General features: G+C 49.0%; 1 protein-coding gene across 4 annotated transcripts in view; it reads right to left on the reverse strand.

Annotated features, from left to right (window-relative positions):
* EHBP1 (EH domain binding protein 1) overlaps nucleotides 1-24626 on the reverse strand; it is a 2118711-nt gene that overhangs the window by 171712 nt on the left and 1922373 nt on the right. For all 4 annotated transcript variants that reach the window (XM_085612564.1, XM_085612565.1, XM_085612563.1 and 1 more), the window contains 2 exons: nucleotides 18158-18257; nucleotides 3186-3259 (listed from right to left, as the gene is read on the reverse strand). In XM_085612564.1, the coding sequence (XP_085468690.1) occupies nucleotides 3186-3259; nucleotides 18158-18257 (174 nt within the window). The remainder of the gene's footprint in view (nucleotides 1-3185; nucleotides 3260-18157; nucleotides 18258-24626) is intronic.

Consider the following 24626-nt stretch of genomic DNA (forward strand, 5'->3'; position numbering starts at 1 on the left):
CCATCCCCTGGGGCCGGCCTTTCTTTATTTTATTTTTTTAATTTACATATTGGGGAGTGGGGCGCGTGGCACCCCTCCCGGGTCACTTGTAGCCCCGGGGGCTCTTGTTGGGGACCCTGGGGGGGTCCCCAATCCCCCCATGGTCCCGGCCGGCTCCACGCGTCCTGCGGGAGCCGGCATTGCTTTTCCACAGGGGGAGCAGCTAACATGCTGCGCCCCCTGTGGAAAAGCATTTTACTTTGCTATTTGGAAGAGAGAGCAGGTTTCCTGCTCTCTCTTCCAAATAGCAAAGCAGTTTGCTATGACAGGGCGGGAGCCGCGAGGCTCCTGCCTTGCCATAGCAAACTACAGTGTCCTGGGGGTAGTCACCCCAGGATACTGCAGGAGCCGACCCTGGGGGTGGCGGTCCCCAGGGCCACAACAAGGCTCCAGGAGGGGGGCCGCGCGGCCCCCCTCCCATATTTTACAAAGCCCTGGGGGTGGTGGTCCCCGGGGCATGTGGGGTCTGTCACGGACCCCCCATTTTGAATCTTCAGTGCCCCGGGGAGGTGGCGGTCCCCGGGGCATGTGGGGGGGATTGAGCCCCCCCACACAGGGTATGTATTTATTTAAAAAAGCCCCGGGGGTGGCGGTCCCCAGGGCTGCGGGGGGGCTGTGTGCCCCCCCCGCAAAGTTAATAAAGTCGAGCCCCGGCTAGGTGGCGGCCCCTGGGGCTGTGTGCTCTTCCGCATTTATTCATACTTTTCTCCTGGGGGTGGTGGTCCCCGGGGCAGTGTGGGGGGAGATTGGGCCCCCCACACTATTTATAACATGCCCCTGGGATTTGGCCCCCCTGGGGGCTAATATTCATTGAAGCGCGGGAGCCCGCGCTTCGTTTTTTTGGGGGGGATCGGCAGGATCCGCGCACCCAGCGTGGATTTTGCCGTTTTTAAAAATATATATATTTTTGGGGGGCCCTGGGGGTCCTCATGGGATCCCCTAAGCAGGCCTAGGGGTCAGGGTGTTTCTATCCTGCCCCCTTTTTGCGTTCTGCGTGTTTTTTCTTCTCTTCACAAGATGGCTGCCAACACTTCCTGGTTTGGAGTGTTGTCAGCCAATTAGCATACAGCTCGTGCTCGGCAGGGTGCGCGGATCCACCGCGCCTGTAGATATATCTATGATTTTACTTTTGATTTTCTCAGGAACTACTGAACGGATTTACACCATTTAAGCAAAAGGCACGAGTGTGAACCAAGGGCTACCTTTTTGCCAAATTTGGTGTAATTCCGTTCAGCAGTTAGGGCTGAAGCTGCGACTAACGGTCCCTATGGAAAATTGCATGGGGAAAACACGTTTTGGGACCCCCCTTTTTTCTCGGCCCCCGCTTGACGAATCACCCCGAGACATTCAGGATACGAGCGGACCGGAGCGGGCCACGAGTTTTGAATATTTTGCGAAGATTCGTCAACCGGCGCCAAAGTTATTCCAAATAGAATGTTGCGAATTTCCTATGGATAATAGGTCCTAACTATAACTACCTACTGGCGACCGCCAGTAGGTAATATATATAAATTGATATATATATATATATGTTATTGACATACATTACTACTGGTTCCCAGAGAGCTGTATGCCTTGTTAAGGCACTGATCAGCCTAGCATATGTCTCCTCAGAGGCCGAGGTACTCTTACGTTTCTCAAGCCCGTTCCTAACCGTGGGAACCTTAGCGAACCTCCAGTATTGAAGAATCAATCACCGAGCAACGGATAAGGCGAAGGCAGAAAATATTCGGATTTTGAGGAACAGGGGATATGTCAATTAAAATCGTCAAGACCTCAAGCATAATCGTACTCTGTAAACATTCACTAAGGATGAGAAATACAGGCCTGCCAAAAGCCAGCCAGTTTGGGACATAAAAAAAAAAAAGTGTGGAGCCAGTCTGCTTTAGCCTGCTGTAAGCATCTAAACACTGGTTCAAGATGTTCAGAAACATTTTTATGGATAGCAAATAGGGTATATTAGGCCATTCACCTCGAGAGGAATCCCATTCTTTCAGTTCAGAGCCATGGTCAAAATTCCATCCAGCTGAACAGAAATGTAACTGAAATATACTGCTCTTTTCATATTCATCTGAAATTGCCATTGCAGAGGCCGCAACATTGACGAGTATCAGAAAGTCACAGGGCTGCCTCAGCTTTCTCTCCTCCAAACTTAGGCTTCTACCAAAGTCTCCAAACTAATTACAATTGATTTCTTATGGATCAGGTACCTTATCAGGTGAAGAAAGAAATTACCATGGGCAGTCAAAGGGCTCGAGGTCAATGTAGAATAGCAAAATCAATTTGCATTGATTAGACAAAAGGTCCGTTCTACAGCGCCTCGCGGATTAACTTTTAAGTTGACATCTTTGAACTGTAAGTCAGCATTTGCAACAGAGAGGTCTTAACAGGATGGCCTTCGAAACACTTAAGGTATTTGGAATTGTTTGTAAAATGAAAGCACCGTTAAAGCTATCTGGATATTTACTTATATTATGTTTCAGCCCGGATTATTCCGCAGTTCACTTGAAGGAAGAATAAAAGAGATAAGCAGGATTTCCCTTACACCTCCCTGCCATTCGCCTCGTGAGAGAATAGAAACCGCAGCTGCAGAGAGAATGTACTTTTGGGAGAACGCAAGCCACTGGCGGCAAAAGGCCATAGCAGGGAGACAGCCAGTAAGGGATTGTGCAAATTTGTTTACAAAGGACAATTACTGAAGTCATTTTACCGGGGTACCACTCTGGAAGCTCAAACAATCAAACATACCCCCTGCACTTACTTCTCGTATACAATGCTGAGCATGAAGTAAATGTGGAATGTGCAAGAAGGGGCAATGCGCTACGGATGGAGTGAACCTCTTCCCCCTACTATTACTCTGCAAATATTTCTTCAAATTACTAAAACATCGCCCACGGAAAGTCAAATCTGAATTAATATTACGTCTGAAATCTCATTACACAGTCTAACCATCATTGTTCTTAAAGAAACAGTACATAGGTAGAGACAGTAACTGAAGTGCGTCACCGAGCACGTTAACTATGGCCTTTAACATGATTACTATATCTTGGGGGAGAAAACGTGCTTTGCATACATTGGCAACACCTTGAGGGAAAAATGCTAATTTTGTCTGTCGAGCAGAGCAGCCTCAAATGCACACATCTTACCTTCTATGGCAAGCATCGCCCGCAACTCCCGGTTCAGCAGCTCGTACCTCCGTTCTAGGTCGTGCTCCTTTTCCCTGGGCAAGTTGGAAAAGTTCATCAATATGTTAATTGCTAAATCATTAAACACTTTCAAGCACCTTTTACACACATTGATTCGGGGGAGTCATAACGGACTTTTCTGCTTCACATTAAGCTACTGCACACAAATGATACACAGACCTTTGAGCAGGTGGCACTCACGAGCGACAGCACGCGCCATCCCAAAGGCCATTCAGACTGACTGATATTTAATCCAACTGAGCATGTCCACTTAAGCAGTCATTGTGAGGAGATAACAAGTTTACATAAAAAAGAGGCCCTGACAACGTGGCAAAGTCGTGCAGCAGGTACGAATACAGTCCGGTGTCCAGACTATTGTAAATGGATCATAAGAGCAAGTGGAGTGTGTACAGGGACACGCCCACCCCCACCCCACCCATACTATGTCATCTAAATGTGATTACTCTAGCGCAAAAAAAGAGAACACGCCCCACTATTCGAGCAACTCGAAGATTGTGTACATACTTTTCTGTACACTAGGCGGCAGGGCTTTAAGTGGGATGAAAAAACGGGAGGGGGGGGCTAAGGGGCGTGGCCAATGCAGTTAAGGCCGTGGTTTAAAAACACGTAAAATACAAATCTGTTTTAAGCATGGTGTGCCACCCGACTGGTATTCTGTGGTTTCCATTATTGCATCCAGATATATAATACAAGCAACATTATACCTACAACAAGTCAGGACTATTCCCTTCCACTACAACGCTCCACTGGCATGACGTCATGCCGTAACTTATCCACTAGTGAGAGGTGAGCACGCGCACATCGATGGGCCCGCTGTCACTGCAGTCCGTAAAAGACACACGGAAAGCCTGTTCCAGGGCACAACACGGAGCCTGATAGGGACCCGTTTCGAGTCCCCCTATAAAAAACTGCTGGTGCTCAGCACCGGTGAGACCCGGCCCACTTAAAGCCCTGTTAGGCGGCATATAAACACACTGCAGTCATGCGTACTAATGCAGAAGCAGGAAAGAAGTGCTTGGATACAGCCACCACCCCTCAGAGGAACACAGGCTGCTCGCAGTTCATGTTTCACTCCTTCCTCATCTCATGATGCCCAATGCGTTATTTAACGCTCTGTCATTCCACTTTACTTAGTGGTACTTTTCTTAGTTCCCATGCTTCCTACCACCTGTTATGTGCATAGCAACGCCTCAGTAAGACACAGACACCGAAGTCATGCATTGCTATTTAAACCAGCCCGCCTTGCCCCTGGGCCTGTTTTAGGTCTCGCATGGCGAACGCAGCGCAAAAGCGCTGTCGCCAGCGAGATCTATTGTTGCTGACTTGCCTCGGAAGTGGGTAAGGAGATGGGCACGCGCAGGGCGATTGGAGCCTGTGTAAGCGCACGTACAGTCACGCGGTGTGCACATCTCCTGTCCCCCTTCCGTCCACGCAAGTCAGCTGCATGCAGTAACTGAGCCAATAAACACACACGCACCAGCCGCCCCCAGCCATTGCACGCGTACTCGATCACTCAACAAACACACGCACCAGCCCCCACGGTACAACTGAGCCCCACTCACCGGGCTCTTTTGTGGCTGCTACAGGCTCCTTCTCAGGACTCCCCTGGTCTCATCTCCTCCGCCTCGCATGATCTGGCACACGCAGAGCTTCCCTCACTCATGGGAGCCCCGCACTTGCATCGGCGGCCTCAGCCGCCACTTCTGACCCAGGGCTTCTCCTTACTTCTGCCGCCACCGCTGGGCTCTTCCTCAGGCATGGGAGCCCCGCGTCACCACTTCTCCTCTTGGCCAGCCACTCCGTGGGCGCGGGCTTCCCGCGGAAGGAGGAAGTCCCACCCCACGACAGGCATGACGCTGCCCGACTTCCGGTTTTCGCGCCGAATGGGGCCGGCAGCAGTGATACCTTCACTCCGGGCATAATGAGGGATAGGCTTCACGAAAAATATTAAGCGCTTGTCTTATCAGAGCCCTTCCCTCGTGTGAACTCATCCCTTTTCTGGGACGTATGCCAGCTCCGGCTCTCCCAGTACCTGGAGCAGTCCTCGGACTTTGCTGGGGGAGCTGGGGGTCACCTCGGCCACGTTAAGGCAGTTCACCCTGAAGATCTCAGTGCGCTTTTCTCAGATTGGGCAGAATATGATTTGAGCTCCCTTGAAGTGGCAGACTCGGCTAAGCGCGCTCCTTTGTTAGCAAGCTACAGGCGCAGTGATGGACTCCGGGAGCAGATTTCCCTCCTTTCCAACTTGCACAAATGCCCACTATCAAAAAACCCTGCACAATGCTGGTCGTTACCTGTACCGTTGTGCACTGCTTCATGCCCTGAATTTTTTCTGTTCGGTGCCCATGCCATCTCTACCACTGTGCCCTGGTGCAAGGGCTCCCACACGATAATTACATGCGGCCCAATACGCCGTGTGCCCTGCGCCGTCCCGTGCAATGCACTGTGCCTGCTCTGTGCCCCATTTCTGCCTGCTCTGTGCGCTGCTCTATGCGCCCCACTCGCTGCCCTCCCCCGAACACTAGCACTTGCTCTGCTGGTGCCTTGTGCGCCTTTAGTGCACCGAACTGCCCGTGCCTCCGGCGCCCTCTATGCGCCTTGGGGCTGCAGCAGGCACGACTGGCCTGGGCTCTAGGGGGCACAGGCAGATGGTGACTTTTCACTGCTGATTGCAGGTGATGTGGTTACTGGGGCGCGTGGGGGGGTGGTTCACTGTGTCATGCAGATCTCTGCTCAACACTTCTTACATAGATGTAGGGGTCGTAAGCTCAGTGCTATACAGATGCTTAAAGGGGGCGTGCATGTGTTGCACGAGTGTACAGGCACCAGAGTTCGTGAACTGCTTGAAGATGCACTACTGCAGGTGCTTAATTTGGTCCTGTAGGCGCTGAGCGTCCTCCACCTGTACATCTTCAAATTATGTTTCTACTTGCAAGACAGATGTGCTTTACACGCCGTGCTTATCTGCCATTTTACTCTCTACCCATAGTAAGGTTTATGTGACTCGTGTTCTGTATCAGCTATCCACGCATACGCTGACAGACATCTTATGAACAGGTTATTTCTATAGCGTCTGAACTTCCACGGCCACTTCAAGGCGCTGAAATGGAAGGCGCCTTGTGGATGAGGTGATTGTAGACATGTACCCCCGGGTGTGTGTTTACTGACGAGAACGCTATTTATTGGTGATCTGGATGGGTGTTTGTAGACTGCGTGCGAAGTACAGAGGACACACATGGTTTTCAAAGTAGAAGAGATCATCGTTGGCCGGTGACACACAACCTGCACACAGTGTGTTTACAATTACATTGCAGCGCCTTACCCCTGTTTACAGGCGCTATGGCCGTTTAATTGTGGCCCGTAGGTATGGAAACGAATTAAGGGTGACATTACCCTACGCATGTTTGCAGGCCATGAAAAGCACACTGGTGGCATTTGCGTGTTCTTTGTTAATTAAATGACATGAAACGCGTCATCATTACCTACAATTACAATTTCCGAAATAAAGACAATTTTGTGCGATTACGATACATGCCTGCACACACGATATAGATATATATATATCCTACTCTTTGATATTTATGTAGGGAGTTGGTTTAGTTGTCGCTTAAATACCAGTTTAATATTTATATTTTCTTACTGCAATTTCTTCAGAATCCATGCACAATGGAATATAATTAAAATAATTGTTCTAAAATAAGAATTCACGCAGGATTGGGCAGGTCCCAACAAGGAGCATTCCCAATAAAGCCGATTTTATGCCTCACCCTATCCAGACATGCGCGCCCGACAGTGAATTCTTTTTTTTACAGGACCTGCGACGGGGAGCACGCCTCCAGGTCTTAGGAAATGCTATTTTTTTAATTACAAATATCATTTAACTAATGTTGTACCAATACGCCCACCCCCACCTCGTCTCATCTGTAAATATGATTTTCCATTTTATTCTTCGCTATGGGGATTTTGGCGCGTTCCTTTGCAAGTTGTCGGCCTGTAATCCATACCGCGGGTTACAAGCAGAATTTGTTAACATCTCTTACTGTTATTTTTTTTAACTTTTAAACCGTAATCGTAGCAACAGTTATACAAAGGATATTTTCTGAACAGAAGTTCTTGGCGTGTTAGTGCGCGTTTGAGTGGTAGTACGTGTGCACTCGTGCCTAAACGTAAGAGTTAATATGCATGCAGTAAAGTTTTATATAGCTTTAGTGTGTGCGTGCTATATATATGTTTTGTGGGTGGGCTGTGTGCTTGTATAATTTGCATATGTGTGTGTTTTTAGCGTATGTCTGCGCGGTATGCATGTGGTGTGCATCTTCACTAGACGTGAGCTATTTATGTGCGTTGTCTGCTTTATTTGTGTGTGCGCATACGTTTGCTATTGTCTCGCAGCTACACAAGTTTAAGCTATTGGCATTGTAAATGGCTATGCCATTTTATATTTTTAAAACCAAAATAAAGGCATAGCCATTTACAGTGCCAATAGCTCAAACTCGCGTAACTGCGAGACCTATTGCATTGTAAATGTTTGTTATTTACTTCCTACATCATTACGCCCGGCTGCACCACGGCTCGGACGTACACAGGTGGAGTCTGCCAATCTCCCCTCCAAGGCGTTACATAGTGGGGCGGACCGGCTGGCACACTACAAAACTACATTCCTTTACCTTAACTGAAATTGAAACCATTTAAAGTGAGATATGTTCCGTGATACACTTTCTCTGTCTCTGGGCGGCCAACTTCATGACCCTTACTTTGATTACTTTGGAAGGTCTAGGCTCGAACTGTCGCCTGAACTTGGCACCAGGGTAGCGTTCTTTGATTAGAACGTTTTCTCAGGGCTGGAAGGGTCTTAGCCTGGCTCGCCTCTTCCTACTGGCATAGTCATTGAGTAGTTGCCTGAGGCTGAACTCTTACTGTTGTGGTTCCTGGCTCTCAACCCACTGAGGGTGGTGTGGTGTCTGTAATAGAACGTCCCAAGCATAGTCTGCTTGGAGAGACAGACCAAAGTGGTGAAGAGTGGCCTGGAAGGATGGACGAGTCCTGAGAACCACCTTGTACGGATGGACAGACAGGAAAGGAGGCTTAGAGGAAAGGGCCTGGAGCTCACTCACCCGTCTGGCAGATGTGATGGCTAGCAGGAAAGCAGTTCTAAGCGTCTGAAGCCTTAAGTGACAGTTGTGAAGCGGCTCAAAGGGAGCGCACATTAAAAACGTTAAGACTAGATTCACGTCCCACTGAGGCATAACAAAGGGAATAGGAGGAAAGAGATGAGTTACGCCTTTCAAGAAACGATTAACAACCGGGGACTTGAAACAAGAAGGCTGATCGGAAAGCAGAAGGAAGGCAGAGATGGCAGAGAGATGGTTTTTGATAGTGCCCAGAGCAGAGCCCTGCTGGGCTAAAGAAAGAAGGAACAAGAGAACTTCAAAGGGGCAGATAGGGGATCCACAGCCTTTGCTGTGCACCATGCCACAAACTTGCTCTAAAGGCAGGCATATACCGTCTTAGTGGAGGGACGCCTGGCTGCCAAGATTACATCGCAAACTTCGAGAGGCAGGTGAAAAGACATCAACTGCCTCTGCTCAATCTCCATGCAAGGAGGTGGAGGCTGGACAGGTTGGGTGGAGGACTGTCCCCTGTCCTGAAGAGGCAGTCTCATCGGAGCATCGATGGCCATGTTGAGCAGCTTGGGATACCAGACCCTTCATGCCCAATCCGGAGCCACAAGAATGACTTGGGCCCGGTCGCACCTGATCTCCGTCAGCACTCTGGGCAGAAGTGGTATAGGCGGAAAGGCGTACAACAGACCGCAACTCCACTCGTGACGAAAAGCGTCGCCTAGCGAGTGCCACCTTGGAAACTCCAACGTGCAAAACTGCTGACACTGCACATTCTCTTCGGTGGCGAATAGATCTAATCAAAGCTCTCCCCACTGTCGAAAGAGACCTTGCACCACCTCCGAGTGAAGACGCTATTCGTGATCCATCATGCACCTGTGGCTGAGTTTGTCCGCCCTGGCGTTCAGGGACCCTGCCAGGTGTTGAACCACCAGGGATATGCCCTGATGTTCCACCAAGTCCAGAGGTGGAGGGCCTCCTGACATAGGGTCCACAACCCCACCCACCCAGTTGCAGTACCACATGGCGGAGGTGCTGTCCATGAACTCCTGCACTACTCTTCCCCAGACAGAGGGAAGGAATGCCTTGAGTGCCAGACGAATCGCCCGAAGCTCCAGAAGGTTGATGTGGAGCCCGGACTCCGCCGGAGACCAGAGGCCTCTGATCTCCGCCTCTCCCATGTGGCCGCCCCATCCCAGAAGGGATGCGTCCGTCACCACTATGTGCTCTGGTTGGGGAAGGGAGAAGGACCTGCCGTTGACCCAATCCTGGTTCGTGAGCCACCACTGCAACTGTCAAGCAGTGCTCTCCGAGATCTGGACGCAATCGGACAGATTCCCCTGATGCTGCGCCTACTGGAACTTCAGGTCCCACTGCAGAGCCCGCATATGCCACCTGGCATGATCGACCAGCAGGATGCAGGAGGCCATGAGGCCCAGCAGCCTCAGGGTCATCCTGACTGAAACCCGGGATAGAGGCTGAAAGATCGGAATCATAGCCCGAATATCCCGTATCCCGGACTCGCTGTTTGGAGGATAAACCCGAAACCGCGTCGTGTCCAGAACTGCTTCGATGAAGAGGAGCTTCTGAGAGGGAATCAGGTGTGACTTCGGCACATTGATGGAGAACCCCAGAAAATGCAGGAGGTCGGCCGTAGTCTGGAGATTAGAGACGACTGCCCGGGGCGAGCCCGCCTTCATCAGCCAGTCGTCGAGATAGGGGAGCTGCTACCACCGCCATCACTTTCGTGAACACCCGAGGGGCGCTGGCAAAGGCCAAAGGGGAGTACGGGAAACTGAAAATGCTCGTGGCCTACCATGAACCGCAGGTAATGCTGTTGGGCCGTTAGGACGGGGCTGTGAAAATAAGCGTCCTGCAAGTCCAACGCTACCATCCATTCTCCAGGGTCGAGGGCAGACAAGACCTGAGCGAGCGTCAACATCTTGAACTTCTCCTTCCAGAGGAAGCGGTTGACATTTCTGAGGTCCAAGATAGGAGATAGGACGCAGGCCCTTGTCCTTCTTGTGTACCAAAAAGTAGTGGGAATGGCAACCACAACCTACTTTTGGGGCAGGAACTCGTTTGATGGCTCCCTTGGCCAGGAGAGCCAAAGCTTCCTGTTGGAGAAGTGCCAGGTGATCCACTGACATGCGGTGGTATTGAGGGGTAGCCTCGAAGGGGAGGGAGTAGCCCCTTTGGACTATTTGAAAAACCCACCTGTCCAACGTGATGGTGCGCCAGTAGGTGAGGTGATGGTGAATCCTGCCGCCCACCGGCGTTTGATGGGCCTGAAAGGTCAGACTAGGAGGGTTTGGAGAGTGCTGCAGAGGAGGGGGGTTGGTGGACTGGTTCGCCCGTTGGCCCCCTGAACCACAGAGTTGGTTCTCACGTCCCCGGCCCCGTGAAGGTTGGAGAACTTGCTGCGTCCTGTGGCTCTGGGCGGGACGTAGTGGGGCACCCCTTCCGAAGCCACAAAAGGGGCGAAAAGCAGACTGCGTTGGGCGGCTGGAGAGGCCCAAGGACTTGGCTGTAGCCCATGAGTCCTTGAAATGCTCTAGAGCTTTGTCCGCTTTGTCGCCAAAAAGGCGACGGCCATCAAAGGGCATGTCCCTCAAGGTGTTCTGGACATCCCCAAAAAGCCAGTCGATCTCATCCAGGCATAGCGTCTCTGAGCTACAGACGTGGAAATCGTTCTACCTAGAGAGTTGGAGGTATCGAGCCCACAACAGATGGTAAACTTAGCCGCATCCCTCAAGGCGGCAACAGCCTGGGAGACGACTGTCCGGGACTCCTCCGGACACTGAGGCAGCACCTGCACAACCGTATCCCACACAGAGTGGGAATAACGGCCCAAGAGACATACGGTGTTTACCGATCGCAATCCATAGCTGGCGGAAGAGAACATTTTCTTCCCAAGATGGTCCAGCTTCTTGGATTTCCTTTCCGGTGGGGCGGTAGGGAATGCGCTCTTGGAAGTGGAGGTTTGGACCACCAAGCTCTCTGGGGTGTTGGGAGAGGAAAGTGGGGTCGCCCAGAGCCGGGCGGTGGCGTCGGGCAATCATCCTATCCATGGGCGCCCCTGTGTTGGGCCTGGACCACATGCCCAAACGGACGTCGGTAAGGGCCTCATTGAACGGCAGCAGGGGCTCCGAAGAGCTCGCTGCCGGCTGAAGCACCTCTGTCAGGAGGTTCGTCCTGACCGCCACTGTAGGAAGCTCAAGGTTGAGGGCCTCAGCCACCCCACGCAACACCACTGCATATGACGCTCCCTCCTCCGTAACCACGGTAGGAGGAGACAACATGCCACGGTCAGGGAGGTGTCAAGACCACTGGCATCTCCCAGTTCCTCTCTCCAGTCCTGCTCAGATCCCATCTGATCAGTTAAAGGATCACGTGACCCCTCCCCCCCAATCCTCCTCCTTGTCCAGTCCTCCTCCTCGTCCAGTCCTCCTCCTCGTCCTCCTCTTGCCAATCTGGCCGAAAAGGAACCCCAGGAGTGAACAGGGGCACAAAAACACCTCTTGACGCCGGATCCGGCATCGGGCGATGCCGGTCCGGCTCCGGGTCCACATCTGGATGGAGGCCGGGGTCGATGCCAGCCGGGGACACGACTGGCGTCGGTTATGGAGGAAGCAGCGCCGTTGGAGGTTAAATAAGGTCAAACGTCGCTGTTCCGGATCCAGGTCTGGATCCAAGGGGGTCCTGTGGCACCATGGCCGGAGCCGATGGCGGGAAAGCCTAGGCCCCCCAACCGAGTCCGCGGGGCCAGAAGGTTTGGGCCGCCCAAAGATGACATGCATCATCTCGTAAAACTTACGAAGTTGGGCGGGAGTCGCACCGGGTCCCGGGAAGGGAGGGAAGCCCGGAGTCAACTCTTCGGGCTCTGCGCGCGGAGCCGCGGGAAGGGCACCGCCCGCATCCCGTCACGTCAGCCGACCAACAGGGAGAAGTCGAAGAGCTACGATATTTCTTCGACTTCTTTTTGTGATTTAACCTACTTAACCCCGAGTGCTAAGACTTCGATGACTTGGACAAGTGGTGATGGCTCCGCGACCAGGACCTTGAACGGTGCAGAGCCGACTGCCGGCGCTCAAGCAGCTTTTGGGACTGCTCACGCAAAGCCATTTGGCGCCATCGGCCGGCAGTCGGAGCACGCGGTGCAGATCCTTAACCGACATCAGTCGGGGACAGGAACCGCATGCCTTGAAACCGGGCATACCTCAAGCACCAGAAGTCGTCGACTCAAAAAAGACGGCGACAAAAGTCGCTCAAAAAAGCCGCTCAAAAAGTGACTGGAGGTACCACTCTCTCCGGATCTGCGCTGGCTGGCGCTGTAAAAGAAAGAACTGACAGTGCGCGAGGGTGGCATCTAAGTAGCTACCGCGACATCATTCCGGCGACCACGACGCCAACAACAGACGCGGATCCGACCAACGCGCAGAGGTACTACTGACGAAAAACCTTTTTAGATCCAGTCTGACGCCTGGGGGAATTCTAAGGTAAGGAATCTATAACTAACGTGTTCCTTCCAGATGAAACATGTAAATTGCATTCTTTATATTTTCCTGCCCTGCCTGTGCAATACGGATCACCTTCTTTAGAGTTCTCACAAACAGTTTTGCCTACCTGGTGGTTTGGGGCTACATTGGCGTGATGAGTCTGTGATGGGTATTCCGGGACCGAAGGGACTCTGCCCATTTGCTGCTATTGAACGGGGGTCCATTGTCTGTACAGATTTCTCCTATTAGTCCATGAGCCGCCATGATCTTTTCCAACTTTGGATTGACGTCTGTAGTGGAGGCAGAAATAACTTCAGGATATTTGGAGAAATAGTCGATTACATTGAGCATTTAGATCCCATCTGGGAAACTATCGAAATCGGAACTAGCTCTTTACCATGGAGATCTTGGGCCTTTCTCTATGATTACTGGGGGCTCCGGGAGGTTGGTAGCTTGGCATGCGTCGTACCTTTGCACCATTGTCTCCATCAGATGGTCTAGATCTTGGCACTGGGTCATTTTTTTTGTTTTACCTACTCTTCGATGAGATATGTGAGCGAGTTAGACCACTTGCTGTTTTAGACTGTGGGGCAGTACTAGCCTTGCATGGAGCGGCCTTCAGAAGTGATCGACCGCTCCTGTCGCATATTGTGAAGTGACCGAAGTATCAGCCACGATTCTTCAGTCTGGTACGTTGATTTGTCTGAAAAGAACCTATAGTCAGAGATTCTGAGAGCGGTGACAGGGATCTGAAAGCAGTCATTCTGTTCATGGCCTCGGTTACCTCGTGTACTGACATCGGTAGGGGTTTTGCGCTCTCAAGTACAAGTCTTATGTACCTCTTTGTCTCTGGGGCCAGTGCTTTCTCAGCCGGGATGGTGGGGCGGCTGTGCCTTGACAGGAAGTCAGCTAGATCGCGGGAGCCCAATCTGTGCACAATGTTGAAATTATATTTTTGAAGCTGCAGAATGCATTTCCCAATCTGTGGTGGACATTTAGATGCGGATCCCTCAAAGAGCAGAATCAGCTACTTGTCGTCCTTGTGGACTGTGAAAAGGTGTTCATATAGATATAGGTGGAAGTGGCAGCACTCCCAGTGCACCGCAATGGCTTCTTTATCTATTTTCGAGTACCTTTGCACAGTGGGATTCAGGGAGGGGCTGACGTAGGTGACCGGGGTCCACTCCCCTCCTTCCTGGTGCTGGGACAGCACTGCTCCCATTGGCTTGCATCCACCGCTAACAGACATATTTTTAGGGTCAAAGTAGGCAAGCGTGGTTTCAGCAGACATCGCTACTTTGGTGTTCTTGAATGAGGTCTCGAGATTCACGGCAGACCTACGGTGTTGTGCTTTTTGTGTACTCCCCAAGTGATGCTGTGAGGTCGACGATGTTCTGTATTAACCAACCGCAATAAGTCACCATACCTAGGAAGCTCCTGACTATGGAGACCAATGTCTCCTGTATGTATTTCATTTTTCCTGGGTCAGGGGCAACTCAATCTTTTGAGAAGCAGTATCAGAAGAAACTTATATCTTACCTGAGGAACTTGCATTTTTCCTTATGGAGGGTGAGGCCAAGTTCTTGTAGCCAGACGAAAATCGACAGTAGCCGGGCCAGGGGGCGCTCTATGGAGAGGGCATGTACTAGGATGTTATCACTAACGTCCAATATACCAGGGAGTCCTCAGAGAAGTTCTTGTATGAAGTTTTGGAAAACCTCGGCTGCGCTGGACACGCTTAAGCTCAGTCTTTTGTAGCGACAGCCCCACATGCGTTGAGAAAGTGTCTTTGTGGTGTGAGTCAGGGTGAATAGTTAGTGATACCCCACCTGTAAGTCCATCTTGGAGAACCACTTTGACCAGGCCAGCTACCTGATGATGTCATCAATGGTGAGAGTAAGTTGCCTCACACTTTTGATTGCCAGGTTAGGTATTCTCATGTCGACACATATCTGCACGCCGTCTGGTTGTTTTGGCTTTTTAACAACTACTATCAGGGAGATCTAGGGAGTGGGTCCTGTGACTTTCTCAATGATTCTCACTTACTCCTGTTGCCTGACCTCCTGTCCTATTTTGGGCTGCAGGTGAAATGCTACCCTTCTGTGGTGGAGTGCTACGGGTTCAATCAACTTGTCAATGAATAAGCGAACTGATCTGTTCTTAATGGACCCAATTCCTCTGAAGAGTGCAGAGTACTCATGCAAAAGCATGTTTAATTATGTGACATGAATGGAAAAAGCAAAATGTATGAAGCTGAGATCTTGTGCCGTCTGACAACCAAGGAGGAATCCGGTCCCTTCATCGGATATGTACACTTTGGCCCGGGAGTGGCAGTGGGTAAGGTTTGCGTAAAATACTCCAGATATGTGCAGACTCCCAAACGTGTGGACCTCAATGAGCATGGGCTGGAGAGCTGAAGGCTTGGGCAGTGACTTGTAGAGGTTTGTGGCCATTAGATTGATGAAGGTGTCTGTGAAGATGATGGTCACAACTGGGGCGTCTTGGATGGGCAGTTTCACCTCAGGGTGGCGCAAGGATGCTTGACCCCTGGGTGTACCGTGTGGATGATGTGTACCGTTGCTTGTACATCATCATACTTATCGCTGTCGTCCTGTGTACCAGGTTTGGCATCAACTGCTTGCACCTACTTCTGCTGAGGCTTTATGGACTTTTGCGCTGAACGGCACACCCTTGCCAAATGGTTGAGCTTGTGACTGGGGGTGACTGTCTGAAAAGCTTCAGCGCTCCGTCCATCATCTCCTTGTGTTTGCTTTGTTCGCACTAAGTTGGCAGTGTATGCCCAGACATGGGTTCCTTGCTCACTTTGCCACTGGATTCACGCTAGCCTGGCTGATGAGGGATGTTACCTCAAAACAGGTCCCAGGATTCTTGTTTCCGGTCAAGGGAAGACATGGCCTGGCAGTTCGGGCTGGACTGTTTCCATGAGGCACAGGGTCAAGACTGATTTGCATATAGCTGTGTATTAACTGGGGTGGCGAAGTGAGCTAAAGAATGATGATGGATTCAACCTAGATCTGTGACTGGGGGTGAGTGTCTGAAAAGTTTTAGTGCTCCATCCATCATCTCCTTGTGTTTGCTTGGTTTGCCATACGCCATGCACTTCTTTCCAGTGGCTGGGCACTCACCTGTGTGTGGATATTGACCTCAACAACACTGACATGGGCAGGCAGGCGCTCGGGACTTTCTTGGCATTCGCTTGGTCTTCGGGTGTCTTTCCAAAGTGCATTGAGAGGTTCGGTCTTTACAAAAACTGATTTCTGCAGGGCTGTCTCCATGTGGAAAGCTCTGGCTTTGGACACCTCTTTGAAAGGAAATGAAAAATAAAATACCAGTATTTGTAAAGTGCACAGCTACCTCCGAAGTGGTGTCCCGGCGCTGGGGGCCGTCGGGAAGATTAAGCGAGCTATTGCCCAGAGTCACATGGTGCTGGGCTAACCTGCCGCCGGCACCGGGGATCGAACCGTGAACCCTTTAGTCCAGAGTCAGGCACCCTGGCCGCTGCACCACACCTCTTCCTCTTTGGATCGACCTAAAGCAATTATGTCCTTCATCAGCATGTTGACAACCTGGAGGATCTGCTGTGGGCGCTTGGACGAAGCACATCCCTGTATAAATTGGGCTCTGATCTTATCGTCTGCATCAGGCAGAGTGCAGATCCTGGTCAACTCCTGGATGCACGCAAAGACATCAACAGATTCATCTGAGTTTTGTCAAAGAAGAATCACTGGTAATCCGGATTTGAGAATGTCTCAAAGTAGGCAGGGTTGGGATCCTGAGGGTGATACACCTTTGGGAGGAGGTCCATCTTCACTGACGTTCTTTGCTATCTTGTTTATGTCCGCCCACACCAGATGAAAAACCAAGGCTGTTTCTGCTCTTCCGTGGCTTCAACAACCACAAAGTAGTTTTTTAGCGAGTCCACCAAAGCCTTTCTAGCAAGCAGCTTGTGTGGGAGGGGTCCATTGACCACGAGTGACTCGAGGGCTCGGATAGAAGCCATAGGTGCAACATAAGTGGCAAGGCCACTTGTGACGTCCGAAGATGGCAGGAACGCTAAGCTGGGGTGACTGGGCAGGAGTGTCCTTGCCACTTGGAGCTTGTTCCTTCTGGCATGTCCTGCACTGGTGTGCGGCCGAGGCCAGATGATCATATGTTAGCTGTCCCCTAGTGGGGCTCACGTGTGTTCACTTCCGAATGCTTGCAACAGCGGCATGAGCACATGCTCCTAGGTGCCTGGCTGTACAGGAGGGGTGCTTCGCATCTGAATTGCAGGTGAAGGTAGGCCGGTGAGGGATGAGCCTCAGAGGAAAATGCAGGTAGGCTGTAGGCCCTGACTTGCCCCCAGAATCGTTGCATCTGTCTGTGGAGGTGGGCATTGGTTGCCAAGAGCCAGGGTGAGCAGGGCGTCTGGGATGAGCAGTGTCCCACCCGTAGCTGGAGGCGGCAGCAGCACCACGTGGGGGTGAGAGTGAAAGCACACCCTCACATAATATTGGAGCGTGCTCTAGCCACAATATGAGCAACATGCGGCAATGCTGCCTAGACCCTGCCAGCTGTTGAGTCCCAAACTCTCAAGACACAGCAGGGGTAGTTGGCCTGTAGGTGAGATGAGGCTCGTGTAGCTGAGACAGGGGCAGTGTGGGTCCAGACCTCCTTGTTAGCAGTGTAATGTAATTAGCAACACCTCAGTAAGACACAGACTCCTGAGTCATGCAACTAGCCCGCCCTGCTCTTGGGTTCCGTTTATCGTCTTCCTACATCATCACGCCCGGCTGCACCACAGCTTGGACGTACACAGGTGGAGCCTGCCTACCCCAATTCTAAGATGTTACATAGTGGAGGGGACCGACAGGCACAATGCAACACTACAGCACACTAGCATTGAGGTCTCTGGCACAGCAGATGCTCTGGTGCCTACTATATTACGCCACTCAGCAATACAAATCGCACTATTTCCTAATGCAATTTTCATCACGCAGCACCAGGCATCTTATCTTATTTTTCTGCATGCAATCTGTAGCGAGAGGGAACACCCCCCACCTCAATGACTTTTACCAGGCATTGCTATAGAATTTCGGAGAACAATTCTACTGTCGGAGTACAGACTCATCACCCCTCCCCTCCTAATGCAGACAACCATGTCTGGCAAGGGAACACAGGAGCAAGCAAAACATAGCGCAACACCTTATGCTCATGGGGTTCCTGCTAACAGTCAATAGAGGCCCACCATCAACTCCCCCCCCGCAACAACACAACAAACAAACACACTTACAGCAGAGAAAGTTGATTCACTCTTCTTATGAGCGCGTTTTTCTTGTTCACGAGCATGAACCATTCCTGCATCATGGCTTCCTCCTCTTCCGTGTTTCGACCTGAAAAGTGGAAATATTTACAGGACGTCAGTCACGTTCTAGGTATCAGAAAATTGGAAGGCGGAGGAGAAATGCACTTGATATAATCGAAGCAATATGTATGATATCCGGTGCAATTTTGGAGAAAAGATCTGCATGCACACATTGTGAAGAAGAACGCACAGATATCCAGTCTTTGTGAGGGTAGGGGCAAACTAGCAGACAACCTTCCAGCGAGTATATTTGTAGTATTTCTTAACATTCCTACAAATCATATCACCACTCTAAGTACAGTGTTCCACAGCTTCAATCCTACCTATAGACTTTCAAATTTATTATGTTTCAACATGTAACTCTTATTGCGGACAGTCATAACAATAAAAAAAGAAGAAAAGAAGAATCATGATATCAATTCCACAAAGATCACAAGAGGTGCTGACCTGGCACTACAGTCCCTACTTGTAACAACTTGCGAGCCTTAGCTGTTTTCAAAACTTGATCTGAAGACAGAAATTTTTACTTTATAGACCTTCTGTGAGGAGCAAATATTTTAAAAATAAGGCAATCCGCCCAAAGCTCAGCGGTTCCCTAAACTGCTCAAGTGAGGAGTTCCTATTTATCACACCAAGGTTCAGCACTGAAGAAGCGCCACGGATATGTGAAACGAGTAAGTTCCTGGGAAAGGCGCACAGAATACCCTTCGTATCATCACAATTACAACATGACTAGCTGATAATACATAGCACCCCAGACACCTGCAAACACTCGCCAGCGCACTGCCTGTCTGAGGCTCTAGTCTCACAGGGGCATAGAAAAAAGAATTAGGGCTGTAGAGATAATGTTTTGTCAATAACTCATAACAGATAAGGGAAAAGCGCTGGCTTCTATCTAAACAGATGACTGCCTGGGACAATATTTGATTTAGCCTGCCGTTTTCAATATACAGGGACGAGGAGTTAATGGTGCGGATTTACTGCGTTATGAAAATATTTCTGTTGCAAATTCTGTTACACTCATTCCAAAGGATGTTTTATTTATTTATCTGTTTAGTTGGAAGTCTTTTACAGAACAGACTGCGGCGTAAGATTGTCCAGAGTGTTTTTTATGCCTTCTACATTTGTACACATCCGAACTTCTTCCGGGATTGCGAATACATAAAATCCGTCACTCAAGAAAATAGAATGAGAGCCAAAAACCGTCCCTGAACCTCGGACATATTGAGCTATTCGTCCAAAATATTCATACAACAGCTTGAGGGGTTTTCTTCATATTTTAAAATATGTGCTCTGCCGAGGCATTTTCTTCTTTTTAAGAGCCCAAAAACAGGGATCTGCCGTTCTACTCTATTTTAATCTCTATTTGAGGAAGCAGCAAAGCAGTAACAATGGAGGGCGTCCAAGAGTTCAAACTGAGAATAAGCTTGCAACATGGAGAAGGGGCAATTGTACCCTTGTCTGGGTCATTTCTGATCCAGAAAATTACACGTGTGCAATTTTAATAGTTTCAAAATACGATACTATTTTAGGTTCAAAATGTTTTTTTTCTTTTTAGCATTAAGATTGCCTAAACGACTCTTAATTTTTAAAAAAAAGCAAGTTATTACTGAATGATTCAAAATAGTTTTTGTGCAGGAAGGCACTAGTACCATCAATTTAAATTGTTTTTATGCCTTAATCAATAGACTGGCGGGTACATGCTACTCATCTATGTATCATATATCATGAGACGTTCAACTGCTGCATCTTTTAATGCAATTCTCATTTTGTTGTAACTGCACTTAATCTCATTGTAGTGATAGATTTACTTGAATAATTTTTTAAGAGTGAAACTGTATCCACAGCGCATGATGTATGTACACATTCGCTTGAGGAGGATATATTTTCAGAGCTGGGAAAAAAATATGCAAGATAAACAAACATATATATATATATATATATATAGTTTATTTTGTATATATTTTGATTTTACCCCCAGCTCGGAACATATAAAACAGTAACCCACACATTCCCCAATTGGGAAACAATAAACAAATTATTATAAAGTGAGATCATGATTTGAGCACTTTTTATCCTGCATAATATTAGATGACAGAATGTTTAACTGCGGCTTGTCGACATAAAATACTTTTTAAAGCATTGTCCTCCACTCATTCAGAATATTTTTCTGGGGGGGGGAGGGGGGGGGGGGGGGGTTTGAGGTTATTAAATAAAAAAAGAATGTCTTTAAACTCTGCAATTTTCACTATTACCAATTAATCCCGACTTTAACAAATGGGTAAAGACCTCTTCAGCTTTTAACTAGTAACACAAAATATGAAAGCTTGTGATCACAGCCAGCTTTTCCCATTTCTCCTCCAACCATTTGTTATTTAATCCAATACTAGTAATCCAATTTGTCCATCAGACCTTTAAAGGGCAAAATGCAACTTCTACAGCTTAGACACTTTCTGAAGTACAATATATTGTTAAATGAATGCTAGATGTTTCATTTTCCCCTCCCCGACTATTTCTCACACTAATGGATGGTGGGAAAAGAGAACAAGATGAACATTGTTCGTACTGATTAAGTAAGAGCTCATTAAAGAGCTGTCAGGGCCTCGCTTTGAATATGCATGAAGCACATAATCAGATCTAGCACTGTCACTAGAGGAGAGCATGGTAAGTACAAAGGATTGATTTAATTACTTAGAGTGGGCTGTGGTGATGGAGCAGTCTTGTTAGCACAGAAGAAAAGGGGGTTGTATTCTGGCACTGTCGGGGAAAAAAGGCAGTTTAGCTTTTGCCACAATAAGTAATCTTGAGAAAAACCATGTTGTATTGTGGTTTGAAATGAAAACGGCTGGTGTACAAAAATGACAATAATTCATTTCAACCCGCTTCGCCCTGGAGAATTTACCTACCCACTTACACACTGCAGTGTTAGTAGTCTGGTTTGTGCACTGCGTTCCGTTAGGAATGTTTCCTAGATACAGACCAAACATTTGTCATGGGTACTATTATACCCTTCAAAAAAAGGGGGAGGAACCAAGAGCTTTTTGATGAGGTCCTGCACCGTGCTCCGAGGAATATAGAACAAAACCAAGGGATGCAGTTCCTCTGGGAAGGAAAGGGGGAGAGCGATTAGTCTCTATATAATGCCCTCACACACCTAGCAAGGTGTCATGCTTCATCATAGGGCTGTGCTCCTCGTCGGGCCGGCGCTGCAATGCCCGACGGGCTCCCGCGAAGGGGCTCTTTTTCGGAGATCTTTTTAAGAGACAGCCGTATGGGTGCGTGGGGGTCAGTGCAACAAGTGTAGTGAGTGGTGGTGTAGTGAGTTAAAATAGGTATGGTATTACCAGGCAATGAGTCAATTTATTCTGATGGTATACCAGCCTAAGTAAAAATATAAGTGATCCCAAAGGGATTATGATGATCCCTAGGGAGATCAGATGGTCGACATGTTTCTTGCTCTATGCCCTAATGGGTCGGTGGCAATTCATCAGGACCACGTGAGAAAGTGCTCAAAAAAAATGTGGGAACTCTACTACATAATTAAGTGATGTAGCAATTGTCAATACATCACCATGCAATCCAATGGGGTCCCTAAGGGAAGTGGACCCTTTGTTGCAGTACCTGGAAAAGAAAGGGGAGAAGGGAGGACAACACAGATACATGAAACAAAATTCGCAAAGGTTCTGGGCTCCTGAAGGGAACCGTGCGTATGGTGTGGCCACCATATGGATGTGTTCACACAGTGACCCAACCAGAGTCATATCTAATACATACCGGTGTTTACCAGATAAGTGAAAGGTGTGGCTGCCTGGCGGATATTGAAGTGTGGGACAAACTGTGATGCGCTGGCTCAGAGCGTAACCAGGCGTGGGGCATGCTTAGACGAAATTGGAAACATGCGACTGAGTGCACACAATAGCAAAGTAGTGTCGCAATTTATCCTGTGCGCTTATACATGCTCCGAAGTTGAGGAATAAAGCGTGGTATTGTATCCTGGTGGACCGCCCTGACAAATGGACACTCGCGCTAATGTTGGGGGGTTGTTTTTAGATGACTAAAGGCCTGCCTACGTCACTAGATGCGAGTGACCAGGTGTACAACGTTATGCTAATGTGCCGCAATATTGTACTAAGTGCTACACATGCTCCGCCGCGGAGGGGTCAGGCGTGGTAATATATTCTAGGGAAATACCCTTTAAAATACTCGCGCTTATTGTGAGTGGGAGACTTTCACGGCAAAGGACGCTATTACAAAGGAAACTGTTGCGCCCCGCTAGTGGGTCTGTAGATCAGAATGTAGTACGGAGTAGACTCACCCCCATTTGGGAAAAACCTGTAGTACGGGTTCGCCTGGCGGCCAGGGAACGCCTGTCCTGAAACAATATGTAAAGGATAGTATATCATACCTGGCAAGTGAAATAGCTGTGCCGGGACCCAGGGGTGGCGAAATACTTACAAAGTGTCGGCGCGTTCGCTGCCGGGTACCTACTACGGCTCAGGCTTCCGTAGCGCACTGCTGTGCGTGGGTGGCTAATAACGGAAGTGAGCAGACGTGAGCAGCCGTGGCCCGAGTGAAAGACTAGTCCGCAAGTCACGGCCGCCATGATGGGAGTGCAAAATAACTTTATTGTTCAACGAGGGCGGTAATGGACATTCGGCCCAGTTTATAGAACAAAATTCGAGCGTGATAGGGAATGTTGTATGTGGAAGATATGTGGGTGATTATTATATAGGTGATTGGGTAACATGTGGTTTACTATCCCCTGGACGGACAAAGGTATAGATTATGTCGCAACAATGATAACTAAAATTATGAATGTAAAGGGGATATTGTGTATTCTCCCCATATCAGGTTGAAAAGCCAAAAAAAAGAAATTTAATGTTGAAACTGACTTTCGGACTGCCTGGCCCATGGGGTATGGTCTAGGTTATCCCCAATAAAAGCTGTTGCTTGTCGCAATTACTTGCGCAACCCCAGTCACCGCCCTGAGAAGATATGCCCATTATAGAATTCTTAGCGGCCATCTCATATCGCCAGATGTTCATGAATTATTGAGAGTGGCCCACGGTATATCATCGTTAAGGCCGTTGGTATGGCTCGAAATTCTAAAGATCCACTGTTGTTCCTTGCGGAAAAGGGCTTCCTTACTGATTTTTGGGAAGGCTTGAAGGACTGTCCATGAGAGGTCATTGGCAGTGTGTTTAGCTTCCACGAAATGTGTGCACATTTTCGTGCTGATCTTTTTGCATCTAATGTTACTCCGATGTTCGGAGATCCTGATCTTTATTGGACGTGTCGTCATGCCAATGTACATTAGCTCACAAGGGCATTGGATTAAATAAATGCAATTGCGGGTGTTGCAATTGGTATGGGATCTCTGTTGCCAATTCAGATTATCCGAGAAAGTTATAGATTTACTCGTTTTTGTAAGGTTGCAAGCAGTACATTGTCCGCATGGATGGTGGCCTGTCACAGGCGGAAGTCCCCACAGTCTTTGCTCAACTAGAGGAGCGGGTTTTGGTCTAGTGCTGATGAGCATGGTTTTCAAATTGTCAGTTCTTTTAAATGCGAAACGTGGTTTCGGAGCTTGCCAGCCTCCTACCGATAGAAGTTTCCAATGCCTTTTGATTATTTTTTGGAAGGTGTTAGATTCTGGAGTGAAGGTGCTGACACAAGTAATTAAGTCAGTTTTCATTCTTTCTGTAGATGCCAGCAAGACATCTCTGTGGGTATTGCGAGCCCTTTTGTAGGCCGTTCGTGTTATACTGTCCGGATATTCTCTGCGGGCTAGGTGGTCAGTGAGTTCGTGTGCCTGTGATTTGAAATCCTCCAGTGCGCTACAATTTCGACGTAGTCTGAGATATTGCCCGTATGGCAGGTTGTTTCGTAGAGCCTTGGGGTGAAAACTACTGAAGAGTAGTGGGCTATGACTGTCAGTTGGCTTTTTATAAGTTTTAGTGGTCAACCCCAGAGTGCTTTTTTGAATGAGTAAATCCAGGAACGGCAGTTCAAGCACGGAGGAGTTGGCTGTGAATCGCAAATAAGGGTTGAGGGAATTAACCCATGTTACAAAAGAAGGGATGGTATTCAGATCCCCTTTCCAAAAAATGAGTATATCGTCAATATACCTCCGCCAAAGGGTGATGTTACCCTGGTAGATGTTGGTCTCACAAAGAATGTTGTTGGCCTCAAAATGAGCCATGTAGAGGCATGCCAGGCTGGGAGCAAACGTGCTCCCCATCGAAGTGCCCTGGACTTGATGGTACATTCGATCTTCAAATTGGAAATAGTTTTTAGTTAGGGCAATCTCTGCACACTCCATAATAAAGGAGATTGGGGTGGGTGAGTTCCATGTTTGTGCTCGTAGAACTTCTTCCACAACATCCAAGGTGGCCCT

Source organism: Triturus cristatus, chromosome 6, assembly GCF_964204655.1.
Source record: "Triturus cristatus chromosome 6, aTriCri1.1, whole genome shotgun sequence".
Classification (NCBI taxonomy): domain Eukaryota; kingdom Metazoa; phylum Chordata; class Amphibia; order Caudata; family Salamandridae; genus Triturus; species Triturus cristatus.